This window comes from Lissotriton vulgaris, chromosome 12, assembly GCF_964263255.1.
Source record: "Lissotriton vulgaris chromosome 12, aLisVul1.2, whole genome shotgun sequence".
Taxonomy (NCBI): domain Eukaryota; kingdom Metazoa; phylum Chordata; class Amphibia; order Caudata; family Salamandridae; genus Lissotriton; species Lissotriton vulgaris.
In genome coordinates, this window is record NC_141700.1 from 621,815,966 (window position 1) to 621,832,584 (window position 16,619).

The following is a 16,619-nucleotide window of genomic DNA, read 5'->3' on the forward strand; positions in this document are numbered from 1 at the left end:
GGTCACTCCGGCGGGGTCGCGCAGATGGCTTCTGGAGCGGGATGTAGCGCTCCGGCAGTCTGTCGCCTAGAGCGTTGTAGTCGAGAGATAGAGGCCGGATGCGGTTCCGTGGGAAAGACCCACAGGGTACCCAGGGTGGGCGCGCCGGGAGAAACGAGCATTCAACCACGGGCAGTAAGGTCAGGCTCCCGCCGGTAGTGTGGGGATCAAATCAGGTGAGGTCAGTTCCCTGAAGGTGGGGCACCGATGACCCCTCGGAGTCAGGGGAACCCTGCTGGTGAGGGCGGTCGACGAGCAAGAGCTGCTGTGAGCGCTAGGAGCGCCGGTCCCTCAGGCGTGAGCAGGCCCCAAGCCGGGGAGTAGGGCAGCAGGCCGGCCGTCCGCCGTGCTCCGGTGCCAGGGATGCCGTCTGTCTCTCTAGAAGCCTCAGAGGTGTTTGCTTCCTGAACGTGTGCAGCGTGGTCTGGCAGAGCAACGCAGGAGTGTCCTCAAGCTGGAGTTGGGGGACCGTAGTGGCAAAGCAGGGTCCCGTGTGATTGAATCCCTGTAGTGGTCCCACGTGGCTCCCAGTCCACAGGGGGCCAGAGGTAGCAGGCCGGGGCCGCGGCGCAGGAGGGCCCAGGTGTTTCAGAGCGAGGTCGCAGCAAAGACAGGCCCTGCGCCGGGGCCTCTGGTATGGCGCTGTCCCCGCAGGGGGGGCAGTAGCGGCGGGTGGTGTTCCAGCCCCGGGGCGAGGCTCTCCCTCGACTCGGAGCTCCAGGCGGGGGGGGGTCGGAGCTAGGTGCCGGCTGTGTGTGGTCGGCAGGTGAGGCGCGGCAGCTTTGGTTGGACCGGACTCACCAGGGAAGGGTCCCGTCCGGTCACGGTGTAGGCCCGGACCGGGGGCTAGAGTTGCGGGGACCCGCCGGATCCTCGCGCGGTCCCCGAGTGCAGAGGGCGCCAGGCGCTGGTCGCGCAGCCGCCGCCGGGATCAGAGTGTCTCTCACCGGCTCTGGTGGGGTAGCGCCGTAGGACCGCAGACCGCTCTCTCTCCTCCGGTCCCGCCGGGCAGCTTCAGCTCCGCGCCGCCATTGCGCCGGTCACCTCGGTCTCAGCAGCAGCGGGCGCAATGGGGCGACGGTGTCCTCCGCCGGTCCGGATTTCGGCCAGGGGGGTGTTGCGGTGGGGTGCCACCCAGCGATGCAAGTTTAAGCTGGGTTCTGGGGGGATTTCTGCAGTGTACACCGTGCTATGGGGCATTGGGCCGGGGAGCCTCACAAAGCACGTCCGTTCAGGCTGCCATCGTAGCCACGCCCCTTGTTTTGTATTTTGATCTTTTTTGTACAATAGTATTGTCGGGGGATCTGCTAGGTTCTCGCAGTTATTGATAAATAAAAACACTGGCTAGATGCAAATGTTTTGGGTCTAAAAAAAACACTCATTACCAAAACAGTATTAAGGGAACCACTTTGTGTGTGAATGGGCTCCTTGTAAAAGAGGATAATGCATTTACTTATAGCAAAGAGAAGCCCCGTGCTGTATGCTGTAGTGAGCGGATCAAACATATGAACAGCTAAATAACAGGCTAATGGATGAAAAGGGCTGGGTGAAAGACCCAAAAAGGAGTATATTAAACATATCGTTACAAAAATCACAGAAGGTGTTTTAATGGACTACAAGTACTTAATGCACATTTTCTCCTAATTGTTTGTAAACTGTCATGGCACAAATGGAAAAGCAGTTTCTGTTAACAAAAGTCAAGCCCTATCAGCAAAAAATACGTGAAGGCAGTGTCTGCATAAATCAGTACAATACAGCCTAAACCACTGATAGTTCATATGGAGCACGACAGAGGCAGATATTCTTAAAATAATTTTTCATGAAGCTTTTTTCCCGCAAAACACATCGTATTCTGAATTAGTTCACCCTTATTCTTAGTGTGTACCAGACCCCGGAAAGGGGTGGGGGACCGGAAGGGGAAATTGGCAGGGCAGATGGGGGCTACTGGGCCCCAATACTGGTGGTTGGGGGCATTAGTCTACCGGTGAACACAATACTAGAGCTCGGAAAATTGGGTCAATGATAATCCTTTCCACACTGGATTCTAAGGGTAGAAGGGTGAGCAGTTCAAGGCTTCAGAGTTACTGTGGGGAGGTGTCAGAGCTAAACACTAGTTAGTTAGTGGGGTTGGCCGAAGCCATTACAGGGGTGCAGGGTGGTGGGTGTTGGGGGGGTTTATTATTTTAGTTTGTTTTGTTCTATGGTCTCTTTCTCTTTTCTCTCTCACAGGTGGGGCTTTCCTTCCTCTTAAGTAGGTTGGCTGTCTCTCTCTATCTCACTTCTTTCTCTATCTGGCGTCTATACTTGCCTATGCCTTACTTCTCTGGAGGGTGGGTTTTTCGGGTTGATGCTCTAGCTGAATCGCTCGCTATTTGTAACACAGCGGGGTCGACACGAAGCAATGACTGTAATGGATATGAGAATAGACAAATGTTAAACACTACCTCTTCCTCTCCACAGAACGTTGAAACGGAGGTAGACACGCAATCCACACACTGGCCCTTTAATTCAGAATGGGTTTCGGAATGGGAGGAGTCTCGTCAGGACACGGAAACCTCATATGCTGGAATGGACGAATCAAGGGTGTGCTTGTTCACCCAGAGCGAAGAAGGAGACGCGGAGGAGGACGGAAGCGGAGCGGAGCTAAGGGGAGACTTGTATGCGGAGGACGAACGGAGCGAGGAGAAAGAAGACGAAAGCAGTGCGGTTCGAAGGAAGACCGGGTCCGAGGAGAGACAACCGAGAGACGGAGCCGGGGACGTTAAAGAAGGGACGCCAGGAGGCCACCGACACCACGAGCCGCCCAGCCATACACCCGGGGGAGGTGTATGGCTTAACCAGGTGCGTGATAAGTTAAGGGGTTGGGTCACTCGTAAACTAGTATCGTCGGACTAAACCCGGGACCCCCAACTCCTTGGTGTGTTTTCCCTACCCCGAGCACAAACCCCTTCACCTCGGCAGTTTAAGCACAGAGTGCCTCACGTGTGTTTGGTCCTTCACTCCCTTCCCTGTGACAGCGATATAGAACGGGTACTGATACACCGTTTTCTTGCCTTTCTCTTTCCGGTAACTGACGAGCACCACGGAAGTCGACGGAGACATCCCTCGGCGGACAACCGACCGAGGACGTAGACCAACCTCCTCAGATTCAGGCATCAGGAAAGCAGCACGGAGCCGGTCTCCAAGACTTTCACGAAGCATTAGAAAGAAAAGCTCAGATACTCTGTATACTAAAATAAAACCGAGAACAACTCGAATCAGCGTATTGCCTATCCTTCCCCCGCCTGCTACAGTGGTGGAGAATGCGGGCATAGGCACCATCTGCGGAGTCAAGATGGAGACAGTTGTAGATCAGTTAGTTAAGGGTCAAGGACGAATTGAGTGGGTGTTAGAACAACACCTAGTATCTGCACAAGCCGACAGAGAGATACTAAAGAAAGCCATTGAAGAGAAACAACCCTGGGCAGACCCAGTACAGAGGGGTGGGACAACGGAGAGGACCCTAACCCATGGCGCACCGGCCGTGTCTCTGCAAAAATATAGACAGGGAGAAGACCCCGACGCTTTCTTATTAAATTTCGAGAGGGCAGCGAGGGCCTGTGGCTGGCCAGTGGCAAAATGGCCATTCTTTTTGGCACCTCTCTTAGGAGGAGAGGCCCAGGCTGCTTACCAAGTAGCAAATCCAAGAGGAGACACCACCTATGTTGAAATCAAGAAAATAATTCTAGATCATTTGGGATTAGACCCCGAGGCATATCGACTAAAATTCAGAAAAGAGAGAGGTGCGGTAGGGGAAAATCCCAAAACTCTATTCGTGAGATTAAAAATGGCGGCGGACAAATGGCTAACCCCCACTACCAGCACGAAAGAAGAAATACTTGACCGAATATACTTAGAACAATTTCTCGAGGCTCTTCCCTACGCTACTCAAAAGTGGCTTCGCCAACATAACAATTTAACAACCACCCAAGCAGTGGAGATGGCCTCATCATTTACCCGGGCTCAACCTAAAAATTTTCCGTTTGAGATGGAAAGGAAGGGAGTAGTACGACTGGGGAAGCCGGTTGCACGAGGAAAAGATACCACCCGTCCACGTACGTGGAGGACTGAGAACATGACCAACCCAGGGCCGCAATGCTTCGACTGTGGTCAATGGGGACACATTGCCCGGATGTGCCCCAAGAAAAGGAATGAAGAGGAACCAATGGAGGTCGGGTACCTCCCCAGGGCGGTACTATTTTCAGCAGAGATGGGAGGCTCTTTTAGAGTAAGTGTGAACGTCAATGGTCATTTGTTATCAGCGTTGTTAGATTCAGGCTGCCGACAGTCGGTAGTACAAACTCCCTACGTCAGGACAGGGCAATATGTTCCCCAGGGGATAGTAAACATTAAATGTGTTCATGGGGATATCCGGCCCTACCCCATTGCTGACATTGTAATTGAACAGATTGGGGTGCCCCCTCAAACTGTAAGAGTAGGAGTAATGTCCAACCTCCCCGAAGATATAATAATTGGGACATGTTTAAGGATAAACTAAAAACAGTGTGCCACACAGGGGAGGAGGGTAATACCCTAATAGAACGTCCGCTTAGACCTAGCCTCCAAGTTATGAAGTTGTCTAATAACGCGACGTCCCCCACTAAAGGTTCGGCAAAAGCAGCTGGTTATGACCTCTACAGTGCATATGATTATGTGGTTCCTGCCAAAGGGAAGTCCCTTGTCAAAACGGACCTACAAGTTGCAGTCCCTCCCGGGTGCTATGGGAGAATTGCTCCACGATCAGGGCTAGCAGCAAAGCATTTTATTGACGTGGGGGCTGGTGTTATTGACGAGGATTATAGAGGTAACGTCGTAATCCTACTGTTTAATTTTGGTACAGAACCCTTCCAAGTGAGAAAAGGAGATAGAGTGGCACAATTAATTTGTGAGCGCATAGCTGAAACCAGGCTGGAAGTACTCCGCCAGCTGGACGACACGGAAAGAGGCGCTAAGGGTTTTGGCTCGTCAGGGTTACATTCACAGACAGTGAATTCGCTCCTGACACAGGATCCTTGGGTTATGGATAGAAGCTTTAAATTTGCGCAAATCAGTGATCCCACGCTGTTCAACGCATGGGAACAAGCACATCAGAGAGATGAAAACTCGAAAATTTTTCCAGGGTTTATTATCGATCATGACCTGTTGTATCGAATAAGTGGCGAGGGTCAGCCTGCCCAACTATTGGTGCCTGTCTCCTTCAGAGAGCAGGTCCTTTTCTTCGCTCACAGCCATCTCATCGCTGGGCACTCCGGCGCCGAGAAAACAACCCAAAACATCCTCAGGCAATTTTTTTGGCCCGGTATTTATAAAGATACCGAATCTTACTGCAAGTCCTGTGAAATTTGCCAAATGAAGAATATGGTTAGACCACAGGCAGTTCCTTTGCAACCTTTACCTGTCATTGGCAAACCTTTTGAGAGGGTCGGCATGGACCTTATCGGTCCCCTGCCTAAAACTAAAAAGGGATTCCGACACATTTTAGTTGTGGTTGACTATGCCACACGGTTTCCCGAGGCTTTTCCGTTGTCCGTGGCCAATTCCAGACAGGTCGGGGACAAAATGATTGAGCTGTTTAGTCGGGTTGGGTTTCCGAAGGAGATTTTGACCGACCAGGGCACGCCATTTGTGTCGAAGTTAATGAAGGAAATTTGTGCCACGTTGAACGTCCACCAGATCCGTACCTCAGTTTACCATCCGCAGACGGACGGACTGGTGGAACGCTACAACCGGACCATTAAATCCACCCTTCGTAAAATGATGGAGGTTAGTGGGGAAGATTGGGATCGGATGTTACCTTTGGCACTATACGCCATTAGGGCTCAGAGACAGAGTAGTCTGGGCGTGTCAGCCTTTGAAATGCTTTATGGCCGACAACCTCGTTCATTACTGGAAATGACCCCGGATGCCTGGATTAATGAACAGGCAGAGGAGGCAAAAACTACTCTTGAGTACGCCAGGGACCTAAAAGCTAAACTGGCTAAATTAAGGGAGTTGGCGTTGGACCATCTTGAGCTTAGTCAGCATAGACAGCAGACTAGTTACAACAAAGGGAAAAAATGGAGGCATCTTAAAATAGGGGACTGGGCTTTGGTACTGCTCCCGTCCTCATCCCACAAATTCAAAGCAGAGTGGATGGGTCCTTTTAAAGTGGTCGGGGTCATTGGCAGTACTAGTTATCAATTGCAGGTAACGCCACGGAAGCAGCAATCTTATCACATAAATTTGCTGAAAAAGTGGTTAGGCCCTCCTCCTGCGGACATTCATGTGGCTACTACACCAGGGTTTGAGGGATCAACTATTGACATGCTTGTTCATAATGAGGAACTGAAGGCCCACCAACAGGGAGAATTGAGGGAGACTTTGGAACTTTATGGGGATGTTTTTTCCAACAAACCAGGGAGGACCTCCCTAGCGGAACATTGCATTGATACCCCACCCAACAAAAAGGTTAGGATTAAACCTTACAGAGTCCCCGAAGCCAGAAGAGCGGCGATTAAAGCTGAAGTGGACGAAATGCTGCGATTGGGGGTGATTCGGCCATCGAAAAGCGATTGGTCTAGCCCCATTGTAATGGTCCCGAAACCCGATGGCAGCCGAAGGTTTTGCATGGACTTTCGGGCCCTTAATGACATTTCACTCTTCGACGCATATCCCATCCCTAGGGTGGACGAGTTAATTGAGCGACTAGGACAGGCCAAATACATTTCTACCCTCGACTTAACAAAAGGGTATTGGCAGGTGCCTCTGCGACCCGAAGACATCAAAAAAACAGCGTTCTCGACAGAGGAAGGTCATTTTGAGTTCACGGTCCTTCCTTTTGGCCTTCATGGGGCGCCTGCCACTTTTCAGCGCCTCATGAACACCGTTCTCGCAGGATTGTCGGATTTTACATCGGCTTACCTGGATGACATTGTCATTTACAGTCCTGATTGGCAGTCTCATCTACGACACCTGTCTGTGGTGTTAAAAGCGCTTAGAAAGGCTGGCCTCACTGTCAACGCTAAGAAATGCAAACTAGCTTTTCACAAAGTTAAATACCTTGGATATGTCTTGGGACATGGCTTGATAGAACCTCAAATCGAGAAAGTTAGGGCCATTGCTGACACTCCATTCCCATCCTCAAGACGGGAATTGCGTTCCTTTTTGGGACTGGTGGGCTACTACAGACGCTTCATCCCACAGTTTGCGGACATTGCCGCCCCTCTCACTGACGCGCTGAAAAACGCTGGGCGAGCATCTTCACCAGTGCATCCCACCGTACCGATGCAGGAGGCATTTCGAGTTCTGAAGTCTGTGATTACCTCTACACCAGTTTTGGTTTCCCCTGATTTCACTCGTCCGTTCTCATTGCACACTGATGCTTCGGACTATGGGATTGGGGCAGTGCTCTCCCAGACCGGTCAGGATGGCCTCGATCACCCAATTTTATATGTCAGCCGGAAATTGTTTCCTCGCGAATTGAAATATGCAACTGTCGAGAAGGAGTGCCTGGCAATTAAATGGGCCATTGAAAAACTGGCATATTACCTGGAAGGCCGGCGGTTTGAACTGTTTACAGATCACGCTCCCTTACTCTGGATGGCACGCAATAAAGCTAATAATGCGAGAGTTTTGCGGTGGTTCCTCTCACTGCAACCATACTCCTTTTCCATACATCACCGAAAAGGCTGTGAAAATGTTGGGGCAGACTTCTTATCCTGTCATCCACTCCCCGATCGTGAGTGTCCGGAGGGGGAGGTGTGTAACACAGCGGGGTCGACACGAAGCAATGACTGTAATGGATATGAGAATAGACAAATGTTAAACACTACCTCTTCCTCTCCACAGAACGTTGAAACGGAGGTAGACACGCAATCCACACACTGGCCCTTTAATTCAGAATGGGTTTCGGAATGGGAGGAGTCTCGTCAGGACACGGAAACCTCATATGCTGGAATGGACGAATCAAGGGTGTGCTTGTTCACCCAGAGCGAAGAAGGAGACGCGGAGGAGGACGGAAGCGGAGCGGAGCTAAGGGGAGACTTGTATGCGGAGGACGAACGGAGCGAGGAGAAAGAAGACGAAAGCAGTGCGGTTCGAAGGAAGACCGGGTCCGAGGAGAGTCAACCGAGAGACGGAGCCGGGGACGTTAAAGAAGGGACGCCAGGAGGCCACCGACACCACGAGCCGCCCAGCCATACACCCGGGGGAGGTGTATGGCTTAACCAGGTGCGTGATAAGTTAAGGGGTTGGGTCACTCGTAAACTAGTATCGTCGGACTAAACCCGGGACCCCCAACTCCTTGGTGTGTTTTCCCTACCCCGAGCACAAACCCCTTCACCTCGGCAGTTTAAGCACAGAGTGCCTCACGTGTGTTTGGTCCTTCACTCCCTTCCCTGTGACAGCGATATAGAACGGGTACTGATACACCGTTTTCTTGCCTTTCTCTTTCCGGTAACTGACGAGCACCACGGAAGTCGACGGAGACATCCCTCGGCGGACAACCGACCGAGGACGTAGACCAACCTCCTCAGATTCAGGCATCAGGAAAGCAGCACGGAGCCGGTCTCCAAGACTTTCACGAAGCATTAGAAAGAAAAGCTCAGATACTCTGTATACTAAAATAAAACCGAGAACAACTCGAATCAGCGTATTGCCTATCCTTCCCCCGCCTGCTACACTATTATACTGATTTTGGCACCTTGTTTGCCTTAGCGGGTGTAGTATGTTTAAGGCTGTAATGTTCATCACCTTGTTCTGATTACATTGCGGGGTGCGTCCCCCCCATCTCTTCTTCATTCTATTCTATGGTGTGACACCATCGATAGTGCAGCCACTACTGCTTCTTCATAACCAAAAAAATGAAACCTTTGATATCCTTTGCTTAATGGCACATGCAATCATAAGCTATGCTTGTCTCGTTAATATTACGCAGTCGTATACATTTGCATGCCACCTGAATCTATATCCTGAGTTTGCGGCCGGCCCCTGTCGTTGTAGGCCTGCGCTTGTAATGCTTTGATAATTCAATAAAGGTTTTAAAAAAAAAAAAGTAGGAAAAAACATACATTTGTGACGTTTTCATTTTTAACTTCTTGTCACAATGTATGAGTTACAAAAGCAATATACCACTATGTTTGGTAGACCCTTCTGGTTGCGGGAATATATAGGGTTTGCAGGGTGTCCAAGTACGTGAGGTACCCCAGAGCGCACAACTGAGCTGCCCATTACAACTGGTTTTCATTGTACACCGGGTACTGAGTAATTCATATGGTAAAATATCTAAAGTGAAAAATTAGGTTTTTAAGGCAACCAAAGTATTTCTGAAATGTACACCAGATACGGAGTTAGGGAGCAGTGGGTATTTGCACATCTCTGTATTTGTGGGCACCCATACTAACATGCGATTATGAAGTCATTTTTCAAAATGTCTTCTTTCTTACACACTGGCTTATATTTGAAAGTCACAGATGCAGAGAAATGCAATTGGTAATAACAAGTGTTCTACTATTTTTGTTCCCACAGGTCTCCGGATAAATATGGTACCCCTCTTGTGTGGGTAGGACTAGTGCCCGCAACAGGAAGGTCCCAAAAATTGAAATGGACATATCCGTTTTTCCACTGAAAACTGACCTTTTTTGCAATGCAGGAAGATGTGGATTTTGAGCCCTAGTTCAGTCGGCACCTAGAGAAACCTAGCATACATGCACATTTTTGAAAACTAGGCACTTGGGGGAATCCAAGGTAGGAAGACTTGCGTGGATCTCACCAGGTTCTCTTACCCAGAAGCCCTTGCAAACCCCATCACATTTATGTGAGAAAAGTTCTGGAATCTGTGGGGAGCCACACATTTCATACTACCCAGCATTACCCCCAGTCTCCCGATAAAAATGGTACCTCACCTGTGAGGGTAGGCCTAGTGTACGCAACAGGAAAGAGCCAGAACAAAATGTGAAGACATCAACATTAACTGTCAGAAAAGTACCTGATTTTGCAATAGGTGCAGCTGCGGTTCTTGGGCTAGGGTCAATAGGACTTCCTTGGGGAGACATTCATTGACCCTGGTTTGATATGTGCCTGTTGGGGGCACTAGACCCAGCCACACAAGTGGAGCAGCATTTTTACTGAGACAAGAGGGGAAATGCTTAGTGGTTAGAATTTTGTGGATCTCTGTGGTTTCTGTAAGTTTACATCACAAAAATACAAGGAAAAGGTGAGATTCTAGAGCAAGAGTGAGATTTGCACAACACTGTTTGTAACAAAATGTTGCGGAATGCAAGCAAGGTATACCACTTTGGAGCTTTCAGAAATGCCTGTTTTGGTAGATTTACCCATGTGGCAGCTGACCTGAACCATGCAGTCATTCAGCATAGAAGTAGGGTGAAAGTGAGACTTAGCTCCACTCTGTTACTCATAAGTATAAAGAAAATAATTGCCCCTCATGCTGTAAGAGAAGGATGCTGTAGTTCCCATTGGGGCAAAAAGGCTATATTGCCCATTCTGGAGCAGAAGTAATAGCGCAATGCTAGAGTAGGTCAACCTAGCCTTCTGTTTGTTATGGTGCCATTTTGAAACAAATATTGTGCCCAGTGGCCCTTCTGCCACCCAGGGGTAAATTTTGAGTACACACTATCAATCCAGCCCCAGGTGGCAGAAAGACTGAAGCACCTGTTCTGGAGTGTGAGCATGGCAAAATGCCTAGGTGAGCGGTCTCATCCCCCTTTTTTTTTTTTGGTCTCGGCTGTCGAAAGCAGATTCCTAGGCTCTTGGAGGCGGAGTGAAGCCCCGCCCATCTTTCTTATTGGTTCTCGTCATGGTGCATGCAAAACATAGGTTTTTCATTGCAAAGAAGGCTTCTTAGTCCCTCCTTGTTGCCGCCTGGTCTCCTTTTGGCCACGCCCACCGGGATTTGATCTTTTACCGGCGGCGTGTTACTCTCAGGTTCATTCCTCCCCACGACAACAACGATGGGGCCATAGACAAAGTTACTACAAATAAACCTTCTTTAACATCTACAAAACATAACAAAAAAGTAAACCTCAACCACTACACCCCCACAAACTCCCGTGAAATGGGGGAACACATTGCCATGAATACACTAAAAACTGATAAAGCTAAATTGGATAAAAACGTAACAAAAGCACCTGAGTCAGGGCCCAAGCCAATTCGCCCATCAGACATCCAACGACAAACATCAAGGGGGCGACCAACCGGAGCTCCTGGGCCGAACGGCCTACCACCTATGCTCTACAAATCAGATGCCGAATTTTGGAGCGCAGCCTTAGCACCAGTGTTTAACAGTATCAGACTCACACAGACCCTTCCTGAGTCCTGGCACGGTTCAATCATTAGCCCGATACACAAACAAGGTAGCAAGAGGCTTCCAAACAACCACCGCCTCATTGCTCTCATAGACGTGGAGGCAAAATACTTTGCTGGCCTTATCCTGGAGGAGTTAACATCATGGGCAACTGAGAATTCCATCATGCCAATTAACCTAACGGGTTTCTGTAAAGGCCAAGGGACCACAACCAATCTAATGGCACTATCACTGCTGATGGAAGCAGCAAAAGAAACTAAGTCATCTCTATTCTTTTCATTTATTGATTATACAGCTGCATTTGACCACGTGGACCGAAACAAACTTTGGATGAAATTGGACAAACTGGGAATACCTAAACACCTATTAGATGTCCTAATACTGCTCCACACAAACACCTGGATTAAAATTAAACTTGGGGCTGGAACACATCTTTCAAAACCCATAACGACAACAAAAGGACTGAAACAGGGATGTCTATTCGCACCAATCCTATTCAATCTTTTTTTAGCCGACTTACCTGGGCAACTAGACAAATGCTCCAATCACACACCAAAACTAGGGAAAATCATCCTCTCAAACCTGTTATATGCGGATGACCTGTTGCTGATAAGTCGGACTCCAATGGGCCTCCAACATCTTTTGAACATAACCAATGCCTTTTCAGAAAAAAATGCCCTACAAATAAACTTCAATAAATCAAAGGTGATGACTGTGAACTATAAGAAAAAAAAGAACCCTTGCTGGTACTTGAATGGCGAAAAGCTTGACCAGGTCACATATAAGTACCTGGGAGTAATCCTGGACTCAAATAACACTTCGAGGGCGCAGTTTAAATCTTTGCGAGGGAAGGCTATAATGACTTATATGGCTCTAAAAACATTGAAGGGTAAATTACCCGATCTGACACTGAAACCTCTTCTCGATCTATTGAGTGCCAAATTAAAACCGACTCTCACATATGGGAGTGAATCACACCATGGTAAGGACGCGGCGTTACTGGACACTCTCATTGCCAATTCATACAGGGCTATTTTCAATCTTCCCAAGTACGTTTCCCCGGCTCAGATTCGACTAGAATTCGGTATCCTGAAACAAACTCTAGAGAGGCGGAGCGTGTATGCAACAAACTGCCATAAAATTCGCAATGCAGATGCTGGATCTCTATGTGCAAACCTATGGGAAGAACTACTTCGGCACCGCAACCTCGCGCCGAGAGCCTACTTATATGAATCGCTCAAAGTTCTAGGCCTGACTGAAACCTGGGAAACATCAATGGATCTCTTGTCCTTTAAAAAAGTAGCTAAAAAATCAGCTAGCATCATCTCAGCGATAGAAGACAAGAAAGACCTAGCAAACCGAGCACATGGATGGCTAACAGTGGGAGCCTATGAAAAACTGCGGCCACAAGCGTACTTCAGTATCGGCATGAAAATAAATGTTAAAGAAAAATTCCTAAAATTACGACTTGGTGTAATTCCCATACTTCCACATCTTCCACCTTGGGAGAGAAATAACCCTTCACAACAGTGTCGCGTGTGCAAAACCGGCAAGGAAGACATCATTCATGTGATTTGCATCTGCCCTAGCATAAAGGACCTGAGGTTCAATCTCTTACGTCCTTTTTTTAACCTTTATGCCGTCCGGACCTGCAGACAGGCAGCCATATTGTGCTTTTCTACTAGCAACACTAAATTGAACTGTCAAGTTGTGAAGTTCTTTGACCTAATAAGAAAGAGACTTAACCATGCCATATGAACTTTTAATCCTATGATGCTAACCATATAACTGTTAACATCACTGTAATTTTATGCACCTTATTTAAAGTTTTTTGTTTGTTTGTTACGTTAAAGCAAAAATTACTATGGACACTTTTCAATTTTGTAAAGATTTTAATTAATCATATACAAATAAATATTTTACTTACTTTATTTACTTACTCGTCCCCACGCACTTTTTTCTTCGCACTTCTCACTCCGCTTTGGTAAAGGCAGCCGCATGTTTAGTTTCACATCCCCACTTCTCACTCAGCTTTGGTAAAGGCAGCCGCATGTTTAGTTTCGCATCGCACTTTCACTTAAAGTGAAAGCGCGATGCAAAAGTAAACACGGGCCTGCCCACCAGCGCCGTGGTCTCAGGGTTCGTGTCCGCCGTCTAGTTCTAAAGGAGAGCCAACTGTAAAAAACATTGTTTGACTTATTAAAATAGTTAGTCTCCCGAGTGGTCATGTATATGTAAGTAAACACAGGGCTTGCCCACCAGCGTCGTGGTCTCCGGGTTCGTGTCCTCCATCTAGTTATATGGGAGAGCCAACTGTAGAAAGCATTGTTTTACTTATTAAAATCGTTAATCTCCCGAGTGGTGTCATGTATATGTACATTCAGCACCTATGCAGACTGGACTTGGCACAGTGTATTCGTAGTTCTGTTACTAGTGCGGGAGCAAATGCTCGATGGTGTGGGGATGGGCACGTACAGAATGCAATTTCTTTGGTACCTGGAGAATACCTGCCAGGCTTTGACAATCATGAGGCACTTTAAAAAAAATTACTCTGTAGAAATTAATTTTCCCAATAGCTTGTACTGGTAGTTTTCCGTGTGAGAAAGTTAAACTGGTATGCTTTTACTGACTATTCATGTTAAAAAGTAGAGTAGTTTCCCACTTAAATCAGGGTGTTTGTCATGCTTGCTATAGCGCCCCACGCGTAGTCTAGTTGCTATTTTAATGCGCCTTGTAGTCGGATGACTGAAGTCTGTCTTCAGTTTACTTTCCTCGGTTTCTTCTGCGTTGAACCTGTTTTCTATGTCCATTATCCAGACTTGTCCGCCTGTCCGTGCGCGCTACCTCTAGCTCCAGCTGATAGGGGCTGGGCACGAGCGGAGGCTCTGTCTCAGCAGCTGTGGAGCCAGAGCAGCAGCCGGGATCGCAGCGCAAATGAGGGGTAAACGGGGGCCGTGAGCCACCACGGAGGGAACTATGTAGGTTTAATATTTATGGGGCGAGTGCACTTCATCTGAACTTGAGGTGTTCTTGTGCACAGTAAGCACTGATTAGGGGACCTCAACAAAGGGGTAGGGTTGAGGTTATATCTGACCAAACTGCGTTCTTGGTATGCAAAATAATGGTCAGTCCAGCGTCTGCCTCTAATCCTACCGGCATATGACGAGTGACTTACTCGCTCGTGTTGTATGCGGGCACAAGTATTTGACAGCAAGGCCCCTCTCTGCAGTAGAGAGAACATACAGAACAAACAGGACCACACCCATGGAAAATACACGCAATGGATAACAAAAGTGGACTATATACAACAGTGACAGGTCTAGGACAAAGAAACTTAATGGAAAGTATTTAAGGGTGACTACACTGCAGTGATAGATTGAGGCACATGAGTCTTGTAAACAAAGTGTCACAGTTCCTGGGTTCCCCCTCCCGCTTACAAGGCAACACCGACCTGCTGCATTACATAACAACCTTCAGCAGGCTTGGCATCGAAGCTCGTTGGCCCGAGACCAAACAGATATCGGTGTTCTACAGGGGATTGCGCGATGACCTGAAGGACCTGATTTCCCAGATGTCGGATCCACCGGATGAGATAGGGCCTTTTATCGATTTGGTGGTCAAAGTAAACTACATAGTACAAGAGCGACGGAACGAGAGAAGCAAAGGAGGCGACAACCGTTTCTTGTCGATAAAAGAAAAAAACAAAGAGGAGCCTCCCCCTCCTGGTGATGCAACCGAACCTATGCAGATAGGCGGTATAAGAGGACCTCTCACCAATGAAGTACATGAGAAAAGAAGGAGACAGAACCAATGTCTCTATTGCAGCAAGAGCGGACTTTTCATCCGAGAATGCCCAGTGCGACCCACCCAAGCTAGCGGAAGGAAGCCGTTTGCTTTACTTGTTGGCAAGCTGAACAAGCCGGAAAACGAGGAAACCCAGTAGGTAGTGGGGTCCAGCTACTGGGTTCTTCTTTTAGCAAAACCACGACTCCTGCCTTTTTCAGTAGCAACCATCACCTCGGTGTGGAGGTGGTACTTCGTGCCACAACAGGGCAGGCATGGCAGGTAACCGCCCTTCTTGACTCAGGCGCTACTGGCAACTTTATTGATTCCCAGTATATGGAGAGGTTGGGCATAGCCATAGTGAACAACACCAAACCCGAAACTGTGAAGGCAGTAGACGGTACTGATCTTACCTCAGGCCTTATTCGACACCAAACCGAGGACCTGTGCATGTCATTAACGAACAGCCACGTTGAAACCATTACCTTTGATGTTATCGATGCCCCCCAGTTTCGAGTCATTTTGGGCTTGCTATGGCTGGTACACCATAAACCACGAATAAACTGGGCATCAGGTATTCTGGTTCTGGACTCCTCATACTGCAGTGCCACCTGTTATAAGTCTGCTGACCCCTCAAGTATAGGCACCGTGCAGGCTCACACCTTAGCCTTGACAGGAACCTGCGTGACCACACAAGACGGCATTCCTTCAGTCTACCTTGACCTGGCAGCGGTCTTCGACAAGAAATGGGCCAATACCCTTCCTCCACACCGTCCGTTCGACTGCAGGATAGACCTGATCCCTGGTTCCACGCTTCCTTGCAGCCGGATATACTCACTCACTGAGAATGAAAACAAGCACCGCCGCGCCTACCTAGATGAGTACCTACAGAATGGGTTCATACGCCATTCTCGGTCCCCTGTGACCTCTCCTCTTTTTTTTGTGTCTAAAAAGGAAGGGGATCTCAGGACTTGCATTGACTTTAGGGCCATTAACGACATCACCATCAAAAACAGGTACCCCCTTCTGCTGATCTCCAACCTACTGGACCAGGTGAAAGATGCCTCCATCTTGACCAAACTGGATCTTCGGGGAGCATACCATCTTGTCAGAGTCCGAAAGGGTGATGAATGGAAAACTGCTTTCCGAACCAAATATGGTCTCTACGAATATCAAATCATGCCTTTCGTACTCTGCAACGCCCCGCGGCGTTCAAATTCTTCATCGACTAAGTTTTACGGGACTACATCGATATATTCTGTATATTATATATCAACGACATTTTAATCTATTCCAAGACCATGGCTGATCATATCCAACATGTACGCACTGTCCTTCAACAACTGGAATGGAACGGAACGGACTGTACGTTAAACTGGAGAAAAGTGTCTTTCATACCGAATCCGTTGAGTTCCTGGGTCATGTCATCACTCCTGCTGGTATCCAGATGAACAACAAG

General features: G+C 48.4%; 2 protein-coding genes across 2 annotated transcripts in view; one reads left to right on the forward strand and one right to left on the reverse strand.

The window, feature by feature from the left end:
* NFAT5 (nuclear factor of activated T cells 5) overlaps window positions 1-16,619 on the reverse strand; it is a 956,760-nt gene that overhangs the window by 726,496 nt on the left and 213,645 nt on the right. The window lies entirely within an intron of this gene.
* On the forward strand, window positions 3,374-8,340 carry LOC147677859 (uncharacterized). The gene is made up of 2 exons (XM_086945730.1): window positions 3,374-4,306; window positions 7,906-8,340. The coding sequence occupies exons 1-2, from the start codon at window positions 3,374-3,376 to the stop codon at window positions 8,338-8,340; spliced, it is 1,368 nt and encodes a 455-aa protein (XP_086801856.1).